The sequence below is a fragment of the Hetaerina americana genome, unplaced genomic scaffold (assembly GCF_022747635.1).
Source record: "Hetaerina americana unplaced genomic scaffold, ioHetAmer1.1.p SCAF_30, whole genome shotgun sequence".
Classification (NCBI taxonomy): domain Eukaryota; kingdom Metazoa; phylum Arthropoda; class Insecta; order Odonata; family Calopterygidae; genus Hetaerina; species Hetaerina americana.
In genome coordinates this window covers 3,048,077-3,067,728 of record NW_027286875.1, presented here as the reverse complement: position 1 = coordinate 3,067,728, position 19,652 = coordinate 3,048,077, and the positions used below count along the sequence as shown (strand labels likewise).

The window sequence follows — 19,652 nt, the reverse complement described above, 5'->3', positions numbered from 1 at the left end:
TTTACTTAAGTCCATAATTAATAAGGTTTTAATTAAAAATACAAATTAAAGTCAAGTAATGAAATTAACAGTTGGCATTCATACTGTATTAGCCATTAAATCATTATAATCTATTTCTTTGCCTGCCTTTTCCACCTCTTATATTTTGTTGTTAACAGCAATTTATTCAAAAAATTAATCATGGTAGGAGCAACTGATGCTGAGCATTTTACCATCGCACATTGCTTCTCAAGTAAAAGAAGACATAAGAAAAATCTTTCAGCATATTAAGGAACATCATACTGCTCCAATCCGCAAAAAACCATTCAGGTAAATATCTCCCATTTTATTCTGTGCAGAAATAACCCTTTCCAGCATTAATTGTAAATGTGATCGCCAAAGAAAGTTTTCGTATTGGCTTTGAATCCTATCAGACATTATGAGATGCCTATGACTAAGGCCATGACATTAAATAGCTTACAACTTTGCTACTAGAAATATTTTTATTAGAAATTTTAATGTGTATTTTCATAGAAGTATTTTGTTGTTAAAAAATTTGTTAATAATTGAAGTGTAACAGAATATCTTTAAGTGTAGTAAAATTTAGTAGAGAATATCCCTGAAACATCCAACACCATGTGCACTTCTTGCAGTGCCTTCAATTTACAAATTCCCTGAATATTCCAAGATCTCTGACATCCTCATTTGCATATTTTAGTTCCCTTATTGACAAAAAGCTGAGTTTGACTGAAATTTCACTTTCTTTGAAGAAACTGTGTAATTGACATTGAATCTAAGAAAAGCTTAAGTTATGATTTTTTAATTTGAATTTGATGTTGCAGTGACCTTTATGTGGAGCGGCATGAAAATGTCAGCATTCTATATGCAGATGTAGTTAATTTCACGCAGCTGACTGTATCTCTAACAGTGAACAAACTTGTTGAAACTCTCAATGAGCTTTTTGGCAGTTTTGATGAAGCATCAAAGGTAAGAAGTGTGTATAATTGTTTAAGTAATATATTATGTGTGGCAAATATTTACTACAAATTTCCCTGAAATATTATTGAAATAGGTACGTCTCAAAAATTTATTTTGTGTCCATACATTCTGCACTGACTAAATTCTTCATTATTAGTTTCCAGTTTTGCCACATTGGTGGCAAATCCAGAAACCATATGATGAAGAATGATGTTCAGTCACTCATGGAGGCTGCAAACCACTATAATGAATAGTCAGAGTTGTAGTAAGTTTTAGAAGGGACCAAGTACTTTATTAAAAACATTTCCGGCTTTCTTCTTGTGCATTGTGAACACTTATAACTTGTCTTTGAGTCAGAAAATTATTATAAATGCTTATTGTTTTTAGGAAATATGAGGTTTTTTTTAATATTTCACAACTTACATAATCAGTAGTTTCTGTTTGCCATGTGAATATCTTTTTGCCTAATGCAAAATAGAATGTGATTTTTTGAACTCTAAATATGCATGGTCACAATATAACTAACACAGGAGGTAATTGAGAGAAATTTAAGCCATTTGGTTCAACACACATCACACATGGTCATGAATGATCATCCTACAATTTTTAAGTTGCTATAAAATTTATATTTGGTATATCGAAAGTTCCCTATGTTTACCATTGGTGCAATTTATTATTTAAAAAATTAATTATTAAAAGCATTGAAGTACTTTCATTTCCTTGTCTGCATATCAAAGAAAGGTTTTCCTTTGAGGTCATCATTTTATGCTTGAGCCTGAACCAGTAGGCACAGTTAGTTAGCTGCTAGCACATTGATGATGCCATACCAATAGCATATGGCCAACTATGATTGCTAACTCTATGAAATGACACATTGAACAATAACTATATTTTTTCATATACTGCACCTTTGTAATTCCAGTATTGCATATTGTATGACTGTATGCTACTGGCTAAACTTTATAAAGCACCTACTCTATGATATATACATAGTAAATCTTTTTTAAAACATTTTTTAAGGTTAAGTACCCAGTTATTTTCTGGCAGAGATGTGCATATAATTTCCCTAATTGTATTAATGTAAAATATGGAAGTTTGTAAAAGGAATCTTCTGAAAAGCTAATGGATTAGAAGGACCAAATTAATAAACATATATTTGATTGGCAAGTTTCATAATTTATATTAGCTTTCATATGGAAATTCTTTGATGAAATACGTATGTATACTGTTTTGTTTGGATTATTGTGAAATTTGTTCATGAAATACCCCGATGAGGATCATATGCTGCGCTATCTAATTTTTCCTTACATGGTAAACAAAATGCATGAGGCAATACAATGCTCAAAATAATTCATAACCGTACCGTTTTTATTTCATTTATTTTGTTGACATTAGGACAGAAATGTGCTGCGTATTAAGTTCCTGGGTGATTGTTACTACTGTGTTGCAGGAATTCCTCAACCAAAACCTAATCCTGATCATGCAAAAAGTTGTGTGGAATTAGGACTTGACATGATAGCCATCATCAAGGATGTTAGGTATGTTAATTTGCAAATAAGTATATTAATAATGTTTTCAAAATTTTATATTGTTTTTTTGGCTTGTATATTTTCTTCTATTTGCAAAGCCTTCAGCATAAGGGTCTTAAGAATGAATAGTGTTATGTAATATAATAATTATGTATGTATTTTTATGGTGATTTGACAGAACAAATATAGGAAACATCAAATGATTTGAAATAATGTAATAATAAAGCTACTACAGTGGACTAAAAATATGTGCTTATTCAATTTCATCTCATAAACTTAATTGAAACTAATAAGAGCCCTGTCTCTTTTTCATTTCCCTTGATAAAAGAATTATTTCATTTATTTTAGAGAGGAGCGGGGTGTAAATGTGGACATGAGAATTGGTGTCCATACTGGCCGCATACTAAGTGGTTTATTAGGCTTGTGCAAATGGCAGTATGACATTTGGTCTCTGGATGTTGAGATTGCTAACCATATGGAGATGGCTGGAAAACCGGGGTAAGTTTATCATAGATCATGTTTTTCTATGGATATAAAAGAAATGTTCATTAACCATTACAACTTAAACAATTGGAGTAAGTGACAATTAAAACCATCTGTCTCATGCCTTGGTGAACACATAGTGGCCTAGAATTACAAATTATATTATCTCCCCACATTGCTATTTGACATTTGGGACTTTAGTCATCCTTGAGGTAGAGTTCTATATGCACATTGCTGAAAAAAAACTTTTTCCTTAAAACTCCCTGTAAGAAATGTAAGGAAGTAGGAGTGTTATGAACTTTGTGTATAATGATATTTTAATTTTATAGGAGCCATGATGTTTCAGTAAAAAAAGAGTTACTTATTTTAAAAAATACTAGTAGACTTTCCTGGCAAAAATGCAAAAGGAAATTAAATGAAAAATTTTTTTTTTGTATTCTTAGCTTGATGTTTAACATTTCTTTATAAATTACTGCATTACAAGATTGATTCTTTAGAACTCCTTACGGCAATATCTTTCTGAGTACTTTTGCATAACACAAGGTATGAAGCACTCTTTGAAATTAGACATCATGCATAAAACTACCCTTACTACTCACATATTAACCAGATGATGAGTGATGCCAACAGTTGTGATTATATTAACTTAATTTCTATCTCACCAGGATCCCTTAAAAAAATGTTATTAAAACTATCTAAAGAATTTTATAATGCTAATTATTGCTATGTGGATATCTTTACATGTCAATATCAACTTTATGTAATTTGTACCCGATTGTAATTGTTTTTTTCTCTTTTATAATTGTGAAACCAATATATGTTTTTCTCCTTCCTTTATGCAAAGGTATATTCCCATTAAATAAATAAATAAATTTCATTCTTAAGCAACAGGAAAAAACAAATTTAATGAGGGAAAATAATAATAAAAGCCTAAATTTGCTAACCTGTGTGAAAATAATTGTTGAATATTGGTATATGTCGAGGAAGAAGAGAGCTTTTAGTTCAATAGTTTCAGCCTCAACTTTGTGGAAGTTCATTTTAATAAATGAAAAAGAAACACTTTGTTCCAATCCACCACTTTATTACAGGTACGACTAGTTTCGACGCTACGGCGTCATCCTCAGGTACCTAAGGATACCTTAGGTACCTAAGGTACCTGAGGATGATGCCGTAGCGTCGAAACTAGTCGTACCTGTAATAAAGTGGTGGATTGGAACAAAGTGTTTCTTTTTCATTTATTAAGAGAGCTTTTATTGGATGTATAAATCTAGTATATTTTTCTTACTGACCTTTTTTATTTTTTTAACTGTCTTTGCTAGTTTTCTACATATGTATTGTACCTCGGGTAACTTAATAATTACATTGTTTCTCATTAATAAGAAAGGTGCATGTTACAAAGCAGACCCTTTCAAAACTAGACAATGCTTATCAATATGAAATTGGCGGAGGGGCAGTGAATGATCCATTTCTGGCAAAACATAACATTGAAACATTCCTCATATCTCCAAAAGACAAGGTATGTATTTTATTTGGATTTTTATAACTCTCATGAATGTGTAAAACTATCATTGAGCATATGCCAAAATTATGTTCTGAAAAAATCTTAATATTTACTTTTCGAAATTGTCTTCACCTTCCATGAATTACAAATAAGTTTTTGTGAGTTGTTTTTGAATTTCACCTCAGTAAACAACACATTTCCTTTCTACATTATCATTGATGACCCTTTTAAAATAGCACGGAACATTTACAGAATGAAAACATGATGGTAGTCATTTGAGAAACATAAAATTACGGCTGAGGTGGTGTTACTGTGTTATATTAATCAAGATTATCTAGCATATATGTTGGGCCTATTCAAACTTCACATTTTAAATGTCGTAGACCTATGTCTGCGCATTATCAATGATAAGACTCCTTTAGACATGATTTCAAAACAATTATGGTACAAATTATTTTATTCAATTAGTTTGTTGCAGGGAATACATGAATTTGAATAAAATAGTGTGAGTTACAAGAAAGTAGAGTTTTTCCAAATTATAATGGTTGTGGCCTTGAGTCAGTAATTTGCCATTACTTACTCAAGGCCAACCAAAGGGACCAATCAGTCAGAAAATTTCATAGCTTATAATGAAGTGAGGTCCAAAATTAGAAGTTCAATTGCTGAATTTTTTCCTTAAAATATTGATAATGACACATTATAGTAAACATATAAGCACACCTCCACTCCATGTCACTCATATGTATGAACTGTAATCTATACTTTTGATGGAGCATGAACTGTGCATTATTTCTTATCAAGTCAACCCTAACATTTTGTTTCAGTTCTTAAAACTTCTCGTGTCAATAATTTATTCTGCTCTAATTTTCTTCTTCATGGCACACTTTTTATCCTGAATTGTACCATAAATTCTTATAAAGTGGTTTAAATTAGGTTAATGTTCTCCCTCTACTTTTGTTGGCAACTCTTTCACAGCAAGAAGAGGGACGCAGAAGGGCATATTCTAGAACGTTGCCAAATCGCAGAACAAGTGAAGGGGTTGCTAAATTGAGCAGTAAATCTGTCGAATATTATAAGGTAGGTAATTTTCTAATAGTATTTATACTAAATCAGTGGAATATCCTGTAATGTATATGTAAATAGCAATTAATAGATATGCTTGCATTTTAGTTTCAAATATTTTCAGCATAACCTCTGTCCATATGTATATGTTATCACACTGTTTGGGGCTCTTTAAACCTTCTTATCTTCCTCTATCATCTTCCAACTACCTAGATAGCTACTATGAATCTGGATCCCCCTGGAGATTATATGATGTTGCTCTTATAAGCACTTGTAATAATTTGATAGGAAAGTTGTATGAAAGTGTGTGAAGTTATGTTCTGTCGTGATACAGTGTCTACAAATTAGTTAATTGACTAATGAACACAGAAAGTTTCCAAGATCAGAATGTGCAGAACAGGAATTGAAAGTATAGTAATCTCTTATTGTGATACTAATGATTTCATGTCTGTTTAATGCCAGGGCCATTTAATAGGATGGTAATACCATTAATGAGTTTTTATTGAGTTTCATCTTATCTACTGTGATGTCATGGATAACCACTCAGTTTCACCTATTGATTTTTACCCTAGATACCCAGTGGTGGTACAGGATCCGTACAGTAAGTATCGGGACTGGTGCCAAAAATCAAAATTTATTGGAGTTGTCATTATAATTACTTAATAATCTTCAAAATACATTCCTCCTGCATCAATACACTTAGTTTGGCATGTCTGCCACTTGTCAAAAGCCAGCTGGAAGTCAGTTACCAGAATACTGTTGAGAACCTTTGTCGTCCCCGCTTGAAGCGCCTCGATGGAGTCAAACTGATATCCTTTGAGCTCCTTTTGAGCTATCCTTTGAGTTAATAGCGTTGTTGCGAAAATCTTCATCTTCCTCAAAATTTCTTGCAAAATTTCCACCAGGGACAGTTTTTGTTCCTCGCTCGAGACTTCTGGTACGAGTTTCGCGCACACTTTCCTCATCGCAAGATCCTCTCTTAAAATGGTGTGGACAGTTCTGACTGAAATGCCGGTCTCCTCATTGATAAGGGCGATGGTTAAACGCCTGTCAGAGTCTAAAACTTTTTCACCTTGGCTACCTGAGCATCGGTACGAGCAGTCGTCGGGCATCCGACATGGCGCTCATCTTCGACGAGCTCCTGGCCTTCCTTAAACATTTTATGCCACTCAAAAACTCTTGTGTGCCTTAAGGCGTCATCCCCATAAGCCTATTTAATGAGTTCAAGGGTCTCTGACGTGGATTTCCCGAGTTTAACGCAAAACTTCACAGCGTAGCGTTGCTTGACGTTGTGCTCCATGCTGGGGTGACGACACCACAAACAATTACACATCACAAAAATCCACCTCCTGTCTTAATGCATGACCAGGAGGGACTGAACTAAAGTGCGCCTGAGTGGTGGGGGACCCCTCTACCGAGCTGACTGGTTGGACTCCCATCCATCGCTCCGTTGAGGCTACAGCAAACCAGTTACGATACTTATTATACAGTCCCTGTACTTTGTGCAACTTTTCAACTATTCCAGTGATAAATTGGGCTTTGCATGGTAAAAATGTTGGATGGGGGAGTGAAATCTTCAAAAGGGGATGGGATATTGTACTTCTAAAATCTGCTGTTTGTGCGCTCTCCTGTTAAGTGTTTCCATTTATTACCTTTAATGTCCCATGCTGGAGGGAGATTTTCATTTGATTCCATGTCCACAGCTATTATGTTGATATTTTCTTTTAATTTAATTTATTTATTATCATAAATTTTAATGTAGTGATGAATAGATTGTTTTTAAATTTCATTTGTTATAAAATGCAAACAAGTATCACATTGAATGCTTGAATTGAATCTACATTCAAACTTTTTGCATTTAATAAAGAATTTTCATATTCCTCTTTCTTTAATTACACAGGCAAAAAGAGGACTTAGCACTAGTGAAGGGATGACACCTCCAAGGAGAAGGATGGTGTTCATGGATGACAATGTCTTATTATACAGAGAAATGCAAAAGAGGGCCAATAACCATATGGCAGAAGCAATAGAAAAAATGCCATTAGGAAAATATGAGTGAGTAACATTGTCAATATAATGTGAAACACTTTATGCTAAAATGTTTTCTCAGATCTTATCATGAGACAAATAAACTCAATTCACTCAATAAAAGAAAATAGCTTTAAAATGGAGTTCACGCTTGAATATGTTGTAATAGTTCAATGCATATTGATTCCAATATAAGTTATATTTGTTATGAACTCTTCTTGATGATTTAAATTGCCTACATACAAAAAACTTTATTAACATGAGTTATATGGTTTGTATTAATACAGCACTATTGTTCTATCTTCTTTCTTAAAATTTAGCAATAACTAATATTTTGAATTCTTATTTTTGCTAGCCAGTGGTTTCAGGGTGAACAAATACATCCACTATTCCTTACTTTTGAAGATTCAAGGTGGGAAATACCATTTCTTCAACAGCCTGATCCATTATTTAAATTTTATGCAACTTGTGCTGCTCCTCTTATTATAGGAATGCTATTGGTTCAAGGTATTGCCCTACCCAGGTGAGTAAAATCAATAGATTATGCATAGTATAGTATAAATGAAATAATTAACTAAGTACTTGGCTTCAGTCAAAACTAGATTTTGGTGACAGTGTTCCTTAACTGCAATGTTAACGATTGAAGGGATAGATGCTTGAATTTCACAGTGTAAAAATCATTTGCCTTAATTGAAATGGTGAATGAATTTTACTCTGAAATTATCACATATCGGTGCACTTCAGCATAAAATCCCAATGAAGTAACACTCATAGCATTTCCTGTCTTTATTTGGATTTGAAGGGGCATCTCCACAATTTTATTAGTTATTCTTGGTTTGATGAAGCACCTAAGTCTCTCATTTAGAGATATAATAAAAAAATGTATATGTATGTGTGTGTGTGTGGGTGTGTGCATTTTTTTAGGTAATCTACCAGTTAAGGTAGGTTTTGGATGGACACAACTACCAAATAAATATCTCCTAACAAATTAAAACCCAACATCCTACTCTACAACAAGTCCCTCTTCATCTCCGTGTACTTCCCTCCTCCCTTCAATCCGCCCTACATCTCTATCGTATTCTTGCCCTTTCCTTGTTTTCCTGACATTCTGCCCTCTAATACAGTCTTCAGGATCTCACTGCTGATCAATATGCTTTTCATCCATTTTTCCTGCCTCCTTATGATTTTTCCCACCAATCCCCTCTCCTTGCCCACAATATCTAGCACTTCCTCATTTGTTTTCCTTTCGGCCCACCTTCTCCATCCTTCTTCACACCCACATTTCAAAAGCCTCCAATCTATGTCTATCCACCTGCTTTGGTGGCCATGTTTCTGTGCCATACGTATTTATTTTATGTTCGTCATGGCTTTAGAAGTTATCTAAAGTCATGAGGAACATTTTATCTATTGTCAAAAGTGTATAAATGTTACATATTGCTTAGGTTGTTGACAGAGTGAATGTCACAATCATTTAATTTTACAAAAAAGTAGCCCATTTAGGAAGTACCCATATGATGTTCACAAGGGATTTCTTTGTTTAATTTGCATTCATTTTATATGAATTTACCAAATATCTTTCTGGTTATTTGAAATATGCCTTTTGATATTGCTTTGTGTGAGCCAAATGATACCAAAATTTATTGTCTAATTGGTTTCCTGCCCATATCTCTACTAAGTGATGAGCTTTTAACTGATGAATTCTGCAGAAGTCATAAAATGTAATGCCTAATTATTGATATCATAAAAATAAGAATTGAATGAAAATAAATATTTTTTATTTCAGGTGGCCAAACGGAATATTTTGGTTATGTTTTAGTTTGGCATCATTTGTGGTACTACTATTCATAGTGTTGCCACTTTTCTGGGCTCAAGTGATTTGGTCTACTTGGCAAGACCCCAGGGAAGAATTTGAGGAACCAGTTCCCCCACCTACGCATCCTTTTCTGTCTTGGTGTTATGATACTTCTTCATTCTTGGTCAGGAGCACAGGAGCAAGAATAGCAGCTTATTTGTTCATCATGTTCTGTCTCAGCATTAGTGCCTTTTCTCTCCTTGTGAGTTGTTCTTAATTTTTTGCTCAGTTTCAAATTTATATATTCAGTAATAAGCTACACTAACCTATTCATTAATAAGCTAAGCAATTACACACACACATGCCTGACAATTTGTACGTAAACTAATTCCTTATTGCACATATAAGCAAATCAAAAATGGTTTTATGCAATACAAAGAACAAGTTAAAGATAAATTTTCCGAGACAATCTAGAATTTTCTCTTCGGGACTCATGAAGCATATCGATTTTCAATGAAGTGGTTATTACTTTGTTTGGACAATATTAACAATAATTATATTGTTAATGATTTTCTTTTTTTACCTAAATGTTTATTATCTGTTGTTGTCTCTATCATTACATATAGTGTCAAAATATTATGTGAAGGATTATTATAAGTTTTGTCCACTTCAGTGTTAGCAATCAATTCAGTATAAACAAAATTAATTATTCAAATACATCAGAGAGTAGATGTATCAATATTTATATCTAAAAAATATAGGATAACAACAGTTTTAGTTTAAATCCATTTTGATTGACAGGTAGAATGCCAAGGAGAATCTCTGAAGGGTAATTCATCTGATGGGAACAATATGGAAGCGATGGAATCCAGAAATTGCAGTCCACCTTGGGTATGTTATCCACTAAAAACAAAGATCTTAGTTTTATAATCTTAGTAACATCTTTTTTTAAATAATTATGTTATAATAACCTCTATTCTTTTTTATGTTAAGGTAATTAGTATGTATCCAAGTTACTGAATTTATAGCACCTTCCTTTGCCATTTACATTTGTTATTTATTTTTCATTGCTCTAAATTATTGTATTAATAGCTGACGCTAGCTGACTCCCTTTGCAGTATCTACCTAGTTTTATTGACTAATTAATCCCTAACATTAAATCTTGTACTTCTCAGAGTTCTTCTGTATTCAGTGGAGTTTATATAATTGGAGATATGCCCAATTTTATACCATTGCATTGATTGAAGATTAAAATAAGGTTATGGCTGTTGGCTATAATTTCACTCTAGTTCCAATAATTATAGTTACCATAAGTAAACATACCATAACAGTACTAACCCTGGCAATAATTTGAAACTGTAAAGCTAAAACCTTCAAAGATCTTATGTCGATTCGTAAAATACCATATTTTCTCATCAATAACGTGCACCTTATGTATAACGCGCACTTTGTATTTATCATGAATTTGAATAGATAAGCGCGCGTTATCGATGGGAAAATATGGTATTTTTAAATGGAAATATTAATTTTATTGTCAATAATAACCTTGTTTTCCTTAATTTAATAGTGTAATGCACATGTATAGACTTGATACTATAAGTTACCTAATTCAAAATTTTCTCTAAATGCAGTATTTTCCCATCAATAACGCGCGCGTTATCTATACAAAAATTTTCAGATGATTGAAAAAATAACGATGCACATTATGTAATGAAAATTGAAAATTTCCAAACATAGATGTATTTTTACACACACGTCTGATATAGACGTAATTTTAGACCCACTATATATAATTTTTACGTGTGTGTATGTATATATATATATATATATTTATATATATACACACACACACACATATATATATATATATATATATATATAATTGGGAAAACTAATTAGTTAATTGAAGAAAATAGGAATAGATTGGAGGGAAAGGAGGCTAATCCGCAACCTGTACATGTCTCAGACTGCTCAGGTGCGGTTGGGAAACGGGGAGTCCGGATGGGCAGTGTTATGGAAATGTGTAAGGCAAGATTGCCGATTATCACTGTTGCTGTTCAACCTGTATGCAGAGGAAATGATTAAAGAGGCATGGGAAGAACTGGAGGTAGGAATGAAAGTGGGTGGGGAATCCATAAAATCAGTTAGGTTTGCTGATGGCCAAGCTTTAGTTTATCAGTCAGCCCAGGGGTTGCAAGCATTGCTGAGTGAATTGGAAAATCAATGCGACAGGTATGGGTTGAAAATCAATATTAATAAAACAAAGGTTATGCGATTTTCTAGAATGAAAAAGGCTAAGGTAAACATTAAAATAGGAGGGCAAAAACTAGAGCAGGTAGAACAGTTTACGTATCTTGGTGGTGTTTTGGACCAACACGTTCAAAGTAGTGGGGACGTAAGGAGAAGAATTGCACTATGCAAAGAGGCTTTCACAAGGAGGAGGGAGTTGATGACAGGGACGTTGAGTAAGGATATTAAGAAAAGATCCTTAAAAACTTTGATAAGGAGCGTAGTTATGTACGGCGCAGAAATGTGGTCACTGAAGCAGGAGGATGGACGTAGATTGGAGGCTTTTGAAATGTGGGTGTGGAGAAGAATGGAGAAGGTTATATGGACAGAGGGAAACAAATGAGGAAGTACTTGTATGGCAGGTGAAAAGAGGGGTTGGTTGGGAGAAATCCTATGGAGGCAGGAAAAGTGGATGAAGGGGGTATTGACCGGCAGTGGGATGTTGAAGACTGTGATAGAGGGGAGAATGTCTGGCAAATGAGGAAAGGGCAGGAACAGGATAGGAATGTTGGACAGGATGAAGGGAGGAAGGAAGTACTCAGAGATGAAGAGGGACCTGATGTAGAGTAGGATGCTGGATTTTGCGTTTTGTCGGGAGTCACAAAATATTTATTTATAAGCTGGGTCCATCCAAAAATCTACCTTAACCGGTAGATTACCGGAAAATAATAACATACAGATGTGCGGCATCTATATACGTTCAAGATAACTATGAAGCCCTGGGCGTGTGGTACCTATACAAATTCATGATAACTACTAAGTTCTGGGTGTGCATTATACAATAGGTGCACATTATCGATGGGAAAATACGGTACATTTTAATAAAGCCAACAATGATTTTGATATACTATATTGTGGTGTGCTGTAATATGTCGGACATATTGAAAACTCCAGGAGCCCTGACCTTGAGCTGTGTAGTAAGACAAGACACATCTGGGGGAAGATTATAGCATATTTTAATAGATTAACCCTAAGTGGAGTTCCTATCAAGCAGTATGTATGTGCTGACACCAATAATTATTTTTTTATCTTGACTTTGGTGCCCATTGGAATTAGACTCCACATCTGTTGTGGTTCCTGTGCCATTGAAATTATACATGCACTTATGGCAAACCAATAAAAGAGGATCCTAGTGGGAGTGAGTATGTAAGCTCCATTCATTTCCCTCAAGTGTGTGGAAAAATAATGTTTTCTCTTTTACTCAGAAAGCCATTTGGTCAGCATAATGCCCCCATGTGATTGTAATTTGCAAATAGTCTTTTGAGCTTGTTTCCATTTCTGTACCAAGATTAATTTATATCTTTCTAATAAATGCTTTGTAACTAACTATCATATGGTACCGATGTCAAATGTTACATTTATAATGCTAATAATTATTTCTTCTAAAATGGCACCAATTGCTGGATTTTTCTTCTTTTCCTAGCAAATCACTGAGACAGTAGTTTTGGCTGTGATGATGAACTTTTTGTTTTTGAAGATACATTATGGACTGAAGCTTTCTGTTAGCTGTATTCTTACTAGCGTATATTCATGGATAGTATGGAGTAAAATGCCAGCATTTTTTCAGGTAAAGCATTTTGACATTTATTATGGGTAATTAACTTTTAAAAATGTAATCAACTAATAAGGAATTTTTGTTATTTCAAAATTCAATGAACCAAACAATTTCACTTTGAAATATAATGATATTTACTAATCTGCCTGGTTTAATGAATTCAGCTGCCTTTATCCTTTCCGGAACTTGTATAATAAAGATTCAGTTGAGACTGGTAGTTAAGTTGGTAAACAGTGGCCAAATAAAATTTCACCTGGACAAGCATCTATCCCTTGCTCATATTTGCTTTAATTTTTATGACAAGGGGGCATGGATTTTAACATTCATTGTTGGATGTAAGAGAAGATTAGGTAGGGAGTTTTGGGGAAAAAAAGCCAATGGTAAAAAAATTGCCTACACCTATGTATCATATATACATGATTCTAGAAGACCTTTTCAATTAAAGATATGTATAGGAACTTCACATCATAAATGGTGATCATTAGTCAGCAGTGATCAACTCTTGAGTCATTATCACCTCCACTTCAGCCCCTGAAGCTTTTGATTCCCAAAATTTTGATGATGCACCAATTTATTAATGCATATTGGTTAGGATTATCCTTTCATTGAGCCTAGGACTGTATGGCATTTCCTCGACCCCATTTGTTTATATATTGCTACAATTCAGTCATTAAATGAAAGTAAACTTTGGTAGACAGGTTGCCAATGACCATTAACATAAAGGGAGGAGGTGATAGAAAAGAATGGATTCCAAAGGGCAACTCCTGAAGCTCAATCACTTGGTGGATAATCCATTGACAATGAGCAACTCCAGGACCAGCCAGATGTTGGTGCTTTTTTCTCTCTCATTTTCCTTTTGATAGACACCTCATATGCCTCCCTTCCTCTAGCCTTACCTTCTGTTACACCATGTTCTTATCCTGATGGCCACTCAGACCACCTGAATACATATCGGAAAAATTACCCAAAACATCAAGCTGATTCCACATGTGCCCATTGTCATCTGATTCTCCAGCAAGCAATCAAGCCCTGTGAGTCACCATTTCCCTTTTTTCCCATTTTCTTTTTTTTACCGTTCCCTTATCCAACTCTTTATCTCTCCCCATTACACATTCAATGGTTAATGACAACCTGCCCTCCTAATCTTATTCCCATTTGGCCATAATCTGATGTCTTTTTCACATAAATTGTAGTGATGCAATGCAAAATGCTGCAATTGAGCACAAGTTCATTTTCATTCATGAAATAATATTCTTTTGTAGAATGGAGAGACTTCTAATCCAACATTGGATCCACGGATATCACATATTATGTATGTTGTATTTTTTAACTTGAGTATGCATGTAATGGATCGGCAGGTAAGAAAAATTTTAAAATAACTTGCATTTTATATCTGAGTGATGCAGTAACTTAGCCAGTAATAGATATATTATCAAATTGATATAATTTATAAAAAATTATTTAGATGATTTTCAATTTTTAGATGGAGTATATGAATAGGCTTGACTATAAGTGGAAAAGAAAATTGTTTGAGGAGCAAGATGAGGCATCAACAACAAGGATGGTGAACAAAATGCTTTTGCAAAACATTCTACCTATTCATGTTGGTAAGTTTTGCTTCCTCATGCTATAAATAATGTGTTAATTGTTGTCAAATAGGTACAAAAGTTCCTCTCTTTTTTTTTACAGCTGAAATTTATCTCAATACAAATCGAGCAACGGAGCTTTATTGTGAGGAGTATGAATCAATATCTGTGATGTTTGCATCTATCGTTCCTGAAGATAAAGAGGATGAGGAATGCGATACCAGACTGAATGATCTGGATGAATACTCGTCGCAGCCATTGGGAGAGCAACTCAGTGACAAAGATGATGGTTATGGCAGCTTAAAGCTTTTGAATGAATTTATATGCGGGTTTGATAAGGTTTGCATGCCCCTGTATTAATATATCAGGCATTTTAATTCAAAATTGATGGCCTTCAATGTAGTTTGACCATGTACAACTGTATAACTTCAGAACCCATGCATTTTGAAATAGTTCTTAATCTTTACATTCTGCTTATCCTATTAACAATTCATTACTGATAATGGGCCTAAACTCTTTTCATCGTCTCAAACAAAAATTGCAGCTTCTGTCTAATAGATCTGAAGCCATTTTGCTAAAATAAAAAAATGAATTTTTTGAATTAATTGAGAAGTGAACAAATGGTAGTGGAGGAAATTTGTGATAGGGAACTGGGTATTCTGGGAGGAAGCCTGAATAATATCATGGTGGCTGCATACTTAAGTATGCCGCTGTGTTTTCTGCTTTTTGCTTTGGCTAAGTACTCTAGAAAGATGTTGATATGAGGCTTAAAAAGCAAAACACCCCTTAAAATGTGTAACAGAAGAGTGCTATAACCTTTTATCCAAGTGAAGTTCTTTCAAATATTCAAGCACAACTACTCGGCCTTTAAAGTTTTCCTCTGATGTTAAAACATGTGCTGTCATGTACTGGAACCATTCCCTGTATTATTCCTCCGATTAAAGGGATGGTAAGAGAGTTTTCAAATGACTTGGACTCTACCATTGCTAGAAAAAATACAAGAATTTCACACCATAAAAATCATTTACCATGGCTTGGATTTGAACCTATATCCCTTAATATTTGTCATAGTGCTTTATTCAGTTAAGCTGCCTAGGTATCTTCTGCACTTTAAATTTCTATGGGCTTTAAAAGATGTGATTTATATGGCAGGATGAAATTTTGTCACCTGTGCCATTGGAAGGTTGTTTAATGATCCTTAAGTAAAGTCTGAGAAAAGGTATTTAAATTGCCCACTGAAAACCTATGAACATTACATCCTCTCAAGCATAAATGCAATATTTAGCTAAAAAGTCAGCCTGTGATTGACCATCAACATGTCACCAAATGTCCTCATGGAAAATAATCTTTTAAAATTCTTATTTCCAATAATAACTAAATTTTCTTGTGATAGAAGATTTCTACTTTTCCATTATTTATATTGAATGCATTCCGCAAACTTATGCCATAGGGACCAATGGCTCACTTGAATTATTCCAAATGAGAGATTTCTTCATAGTAATTTCACTCTTTGATGGTTTTCGAATTAGAGTAGTCATTGTATTTATATTTGCATAAATTACTGCATAATGAATAACCTATTAATACATCTTAGCATGTCCTATCTCAAGTGTGTTTTAATGTGACAAAGAACTTTCCTAGGATCTACATTTTCTCATTTATTTCCATTTTTGCCTTTACTGATGCCAAAACTCATGATGCAAACTCAAAAGAAAAAATTACTTAAACATTAAATCCAAAGACAAAAATAGCTCATAACAATGATGACATCACTCAGCTAGTATTTTTTATCTTCATCCTAGCTTTTCCATCTTAATTCTTTTGGTGAATCTTATATGAGGGAATGGAATAGCTAGGAATAATTAACATTTAAGAACTCTGCTTGCCATGGAGGTACCACTATTCCTTCATAAGCCTTACCATAGCTATCCCTGTAAACTTTTCTTCTTCTCCCTGAGGCTCAATGTGGGATACTTCTCAAGATTTAAATGAGAGAAGGAGACTTTATTTAAACTTGAGGGAGACTGCCCTTGACAAAATTATTGGCATTTAATTTTTTTTAAAGTCACTTAAATTTCAGAATAATAACTGTAGTAAAATATACAAAAATTATGATGGTGATCCATTTTATGTATGCAATTATCATTAACTAAATACTTGTACGTATATAGAGATACTTTTAAAATTGTTGATTTCATGAGCTTATGAAGTTGTGGTGCATATTTTACATATGCAGAGGTGTTAGCTTCGTTTCCCTTGAGATCACTCATTAATGCTTTTAGATTGCCACACACAGAATAAAATTATCAAAAGAGTATCCTGTAAGTAGGTGACTTTGCTTCCAAATCCGATGTTTAATTGATATTTTTAGTTTATATTTATTTCCTTACAGTGCCTAGTTATATTTTAGAACCATATACATATTATCATTTTTCTCTTTTTTCAATAGCTGCTGCTGGAGCCACTATTTATGCGAGTAGAGAAAATCAAAGTTACTGGTTGGACCTATCTTGCTGGTTGTGGATTGCAGCCTGGAAGAAGAGATTCTAATAATTCAGGCAGATCAAACTCTAGATCTGATGATATTGGTTTAGGAGAGGAGATTTCAAGTCGCATAACTGCTGATAATATTATTGTTTTAGTCCGTTTTGCTGCAAATATGATGAGTGTGCTTGAGGGAATAAATAAGGATGGATTTCAGCAATACAAGTTACGCATAGGTACAAAAATATACTTTTTTATTCAAGAATTTGATAATAGGTAGTCGGTATCATAAATTGAGGAATTTCATTGTTGTAATTTTACATTTGTACACATAGGCATTCAGCATGGCCCTGTGATGGCAGGAGTTGTTGGAGCTCACAAACCCTTATATGACATTTGGGGTGATACAGTCAATGTAGCTGCAAGACTTGACTCTAGCGGTGAATTGGGAAAAATTCAGGTGCAGTAAAATAGTTAATGAAAAGTAAAATTGACTATAAAAATTTAACTGTTAGTTAACAACTCAGTAAATGTCATAAATATGTATGTGTGTGTGTGCATATAAAAAACCATAAATACAGTAATCAACCTAAAGGTTGGTTTGGTAGGGGTGGTAGAGTTCACCCAGTACTAAGCCTGACGGCATGTGCAATTCACACATCAGGGGAGGGGAGGCATTTCCTTTCCCTGTGCTGGTTATGGTTTCCCAGGAAGATCTGGTCCCCAAAAAATCACACAGCTTGGGTGGAGCTGAGGGTGCCCAGGAATCAAATCCAGGCACTCCGGTCAGGAGTCCAACGCTCTACCCCTGGACTATCGTGACCCTTATATACATATATATGTATGTATGTATATATATATAAACACACATATACATACATTATTTATACACACGCATATATCGTTATGGTTTACTATGCTTACGGTTATGGCATGAAATTAAAAGAAACATTTCTTGGTTTGAAAAATCATTAAATCCTTATTTTACTTATCTAAAATGTCTTGATTTTAGTAAAAAAAATGCTTTGTAGGTCTTCCAAGCTAGTATCTAAAGAGCTATGTCCATCTGATGCTTTATTCTTACATTCCAGGTCACACAGGAGACAGCTCTGCTACTTATGAAGCATGGTGTTCATTGTGAAAGTAGAGGGATGACCTACCTGAAAGGAAAAGGGCACTTACCTACTTATTTTGTCTGCCTTGATGGAAATTTTGATCTTATCATGGACAGGGAAACTAAAACTATAGAAAATACACGAACTCAACCAGTCACCGAGAACATTCTCCCACAAATAGTGATACATAGACCTGACCAAGTATGTTCAGAGCCATATCCTGGTGAAGCAACTTGTGGTCCCCCCAGAGGAGATTCAGGTTTTGCTGATTATGAACATGTTGAAGAGTTATTTAATAATGACAGTGAGTGCAAAGAAGACAATAAAAATAATACAATATTCACAAAACTTTGACACCAAAGTGAATATTCAGAGTGAAAAATCTCATTATGAATCCCACCAGTGATTTTTAACTTACCAAAGTAAACTTATATAGGCACTTCCCTCAGATGTTTTGAGGTGACTATTCAGTTTGACAGCTGCAGATGACTCTTCCCTACTGCATTTCGATGCATAGGCCAACATCATAGGAACTCCTGATTTAAGAGAACTCACAGAAACTATTTTTCTTGATATCATATCAATATACAGAGTCAAGAGCGCTAATTCTTCCATCTGTGCTTCTGCCAGCTAATACTAGGTATTACCAGTGGATTAAATATTTTTGCCAACCATTGTGCGTTATCATGTCCCTTCATTAAGGGATTTTCAAATCTCAAGTATAGGGTGGGAAATGAATCAGCAGCAACAATGACCACCAGTTGCAAGGTAAAGAGTAAAATACAAGTGGATGAAAGGTGGCTTTTAACCTTATTTAATGTCACCTTGCAGGGTAGGGAAAGTGCAATGGACGTTGTTTCAATCTGTGTTACTGACTATTTATTAATGATACAAAATGTGAATGTGTCTTATGATTTTTTCATAACCTCTGTAAGGTGTTATGCATTTGGATAGGAGATGATTAATTTCAAATGGAAAACAAATTCCCTTTCATACTCATCATTTAAAACCCAATTGTAAATTAATTTCACTTTTATTTGCAGAAAATAAAGTTATATTTATTTTTTATACTTTTTCATTATATTATTTAAGTAGAATTATTATATTTCCCTCATTTTATAGGTCATTGAGACCCTTACAATCAATAACATATAATTTAGAGCTTAAAACTCCCCTCAACCTAGAGAAAACTAATGACCTGAAAATTTGTTATTGGAATATCCATGAATTCAGATACTACTACTGTTTTTTCTACCGTTATCTAACTATGG

At 34.0% G+C, this 19,652-nt stretch overlaps 1 protein-coding gene across 1 annotated transcript in view; it reads left to right on the top strand.

The window, feature by feature from the left end:
• Positions 1 to 19,390, top strand: part of ACXD (Adenylyl cyclase X D) — an 83,801-nt gene extending 64,411 nt beyond the window's left edge. The window contains exons 6-22 of the mRNA XM_071588925.1: positions 188 to 309; positions 822 to 966; positions 2,353 to 2,495; positions 2,835 to 2,984; positions 4,350 to 4,485; positions 5,446 to 5,547; positions 7,433 to 7,587; positions 7,916 to 8,083; positions 9,344 to 9,614; positions 10,154 to 10,243; positions 13,065 to 13,208; positions 14,459 to 14,554; positions 14,680 to 14,803; positions 14,886 to 15,121; positions 17,232 to 17,502; positions 17,602 to 17,726; positions 18,358 to 19,390. Coding sequence (XP_071445026.1) covers positions 188 to 309; positions 822 to 966; positions 2,353 to 2,495; positions 2,835 to 2,984; positions 4,350 to 4,485; positions 5,446 to 5,547; positions 7,433 to 7,587; positions 7,916 to 8,083; positions 9,344 to 9,614; positions 10,154 to 10,243; positions 13,065 to 13,208; positions 14,459 to 14,554; positions 14,680 to 14,803; positions 14,886 to 15,121; positions 17,232 to 17,502; positions 17,602 to 17,726; positions 18,358 to 18,735 — 2,856 coding nt within the window. The 3' untranslated portion in view covers positions 18,736 to 19,390. The remainder of the gene's footprint in view (positions 1 to 187; positions 310 to 821; positions 967 to 2,352; positions 2,496 to 2,834; positions 2,985 to 4,349; positions 4,486 to 5,445; positions 5,548 to 7,432; positions 7,588 to 7,915; positions 8,084 to 9,343; positions 9,615 to 10,153; positions 10,244 to 13,064; positions 13,209 to 14,458; positions 14,555 to 14,679; positions 14,804 to 14,885; positions 15,122 to 17,231; positions 17,503 to 17,601; positions 17,727 to 18,357) is intronic.
• The last annotated feature ends 262 nt before the right edge of the window (positions 19,391 to 19,652 follow it).